The sequence below is a fragment of the Plectropomus leopardus genome, unplaced genomic scaffold (assembly GCF_008729295.1).
Source record: "Plectropomus leopardus isolate mb unplaced genomic scaffold, YSFRI_Pleo_2.0 unplaced_scaffold28416, whole genome shotgun sequence".
NCBI classification, from domain to species: domain Eukaryota; kingdom Metazoa; phylum Chordata; class Actinopteri; order Perciformes; family Serranidae; genus Plectropomus; species Plectropomus leopardus.
The window spans coordinates 125-2,352 of NW_024630953.1; the positions used below are offsets into that span (position 1 = coordinate 125).

The 2,228-nt window shown below is 38.9% G+C and overlaps 1 protein-coding gene across 1 annotated transcript; it reads left to right on the forward strand.

The window, feature by feature from the left end:
- Positions 1-1,023: 1,023 nt before the first annotated feature.
- LOC121938085 (myeloid cell surface antigen CD33-like) lies at positions 1,024-2,221 on the forward strand (the record flags this gene model as incomplete). Its single annotated transcript, XM_042481368.1, has 4 exons — positions 1,024-1,039; positions 1,167-1,532; positions 1,774-2,076; positions 2,168-2,221. Coding segments are annotated over exons 1-4 (739 nt in total), but the record flags the coding sequence as incomplete, so codon positions are not given.
- Between the last annotated feature and the right edge of the window lie 7 nt (positions 2,222-2,228).

The window sequence follows — 2,228 nt, forward strand, 5'->3', positions numbered from 1 at the left end:
GGAAGCTAGTCTGCTGGGTTTTGCCCTTCTGTAAAATATTTAGAGCAGCTGTAGCAACACAGCTCTCTGCAGCCAGATGTCTTCATCAGTGTGTTTATGGATCATTTATTGACTATGATTGACTTCCTTGCATTTTTGTTCAGTAAAACACTATATTTATTCAAATTAACAACAAAAATGTCCTATCAAACTTCTTGTAGTGAAAGTCCCTCTAAGTATGAGCTCACGTCTACATTTCATGTTCATTGTTGTACTTAACTACAAGTTCATATTTTGATATTTGTTTATGGCACTATTGTAATTAATGCACCACAAAAGACAATAAGGTATAGGTGTACACTCTTATGTGATTTAAAAATAATATCTTTGAGAATCAGAGCTTATTTGCATTTGGACGAGCTCAAGCTGCCTCAAAATACTGACTTCCTCACTCACAGGGTGCGAGCAGGAAGAGTCAAGACTTGTATTTCTGCAGTATTTTAGTCATTTCGTATCGAGCTTCAAATAGTAAGTCTGTTTGCTGTAACATCACAACAGGAAGCAGGGAAGAGCGCTGCAGCTCTGCTGAAATTTACAAATGATCAGAATTTTAGAATAACTGTTTCTCCGTTTAAACTGCAGCCTCGTTGGGTAAGGTCAAACGTCACTGCTTTTATGATCGTGTGTTTTTATATTGATGCTTTTCATAAATTCCAGTGAAAAATACATAATGAAATGTATTTGCTCGGTTTTGGTGTCTCACTCTGGATCATTTTGTTTTTTAACTGTTGTCAATCACTAATTACTGTTTTAACACAGTAACATGGTTTTACAGGGAGCGATCCTGATTTGCATGTGTGAATCTGAGAATGCTGCTTAAAATATTGAAAAGTCCCTTTTTGTCAGATCCAGGTGATGAGTGTTATTACAGTCCGGTCTGTGAAAATGGTGACGGCCAACATGTTACTGAGTGTCCTCTTTATTTCAGGTGAGCTGTTTTTTCGCTCACTTTTATTTGGAGACGTTACTTTTTTCCAGTCATTCATGTCCAGACTGCAAAGTGTTTGACATCGTTAAAAGGACAAAGGACCAAACATGCTGCTGCTAAACTGTAGTTTGTGCATAATGAACTTTTTGTTTATGCAGATTTTGCTTCATATCATTTTCACCATGAGTCTGTTTTACAGGTGCTTTGGCTGCTTGTTCTGAAGTGTCAGCCCTGTTCATTACAACACCAGAGCAGATGGAAGCACTGAGCGGATCCTGTCTGCAAATCCCGTGTAACTTTAGTGCTGCCACAGATAGGCAAGAGAAATTTGATGGTACAAGAGCAACATTTGGAGTGTGGCACCAAAATGAAGCTGTCGTTTTCAACAGCAGTAAGAAAGATAACAGTTATCCAATACAGATTACTGGAAACCTGCGTCAGAACAACTGCACCACTTTATTTTCCAGTTTAAGCACAGATCACAGAGGCACATACTCCTTCAGAATTGAGAACAGGCCATTCCTTGCAACAGCTGTTTGTGATCCTCTTCAGATAATAGTTGAAGGTAAGTGGTATTTTGTTTTATCAGTCTATGATGTTATCGTATGGAATAAAGGTGATATCATTTGCAGTTTTGGCCTTAACGGCACTTTCTCATTTTCATTTTGCCACTAATTTAAATTCTGCGAATATATACTGAGTCTATTGTAACAGTTTTGCATGAAAATGGTCAAATATGGGAAACTGAAAAAAGCACAAACTCTTATTCACTTTTTATAAAATCTGTGTTTGATTTGAAACCACAGATGTTCCTCCGAGGCCCAAAATTAAGATCTCAGGTGATCTGAAGGAGAATGAGTTTGTCACTATAACCTGCTCAGCGTCCACTCCCTGTCCACACTCCCCTCCTAAACTCACCTGGACTCTCACTCAAGACCCTCACAACACAACTGAGGAGAACAAAGATCGAACCCTAACAACTAAAATCAAGACAACCATCATTCTGTCAGACCAACATGATGGAGTCAACTTCAGCTGTTCTGCCTCATATCCTGTGGAGGGAGGAAACTATAAGACAGCAGAGGAAGAACTGACTCTCAGTGTTTCATGTAAGACAAACAGTGATTGTTATCACCTCGTGATGATTCATGAGATGTTGGCTGATTTTAATGAATAAAGTTAATGTCATGTTTTCCTCAGATGCTCCTAAGGATACCTCAGTGTCCATCAGTCCACCAGGTTTGGTGTCAGCAGGTAGCTG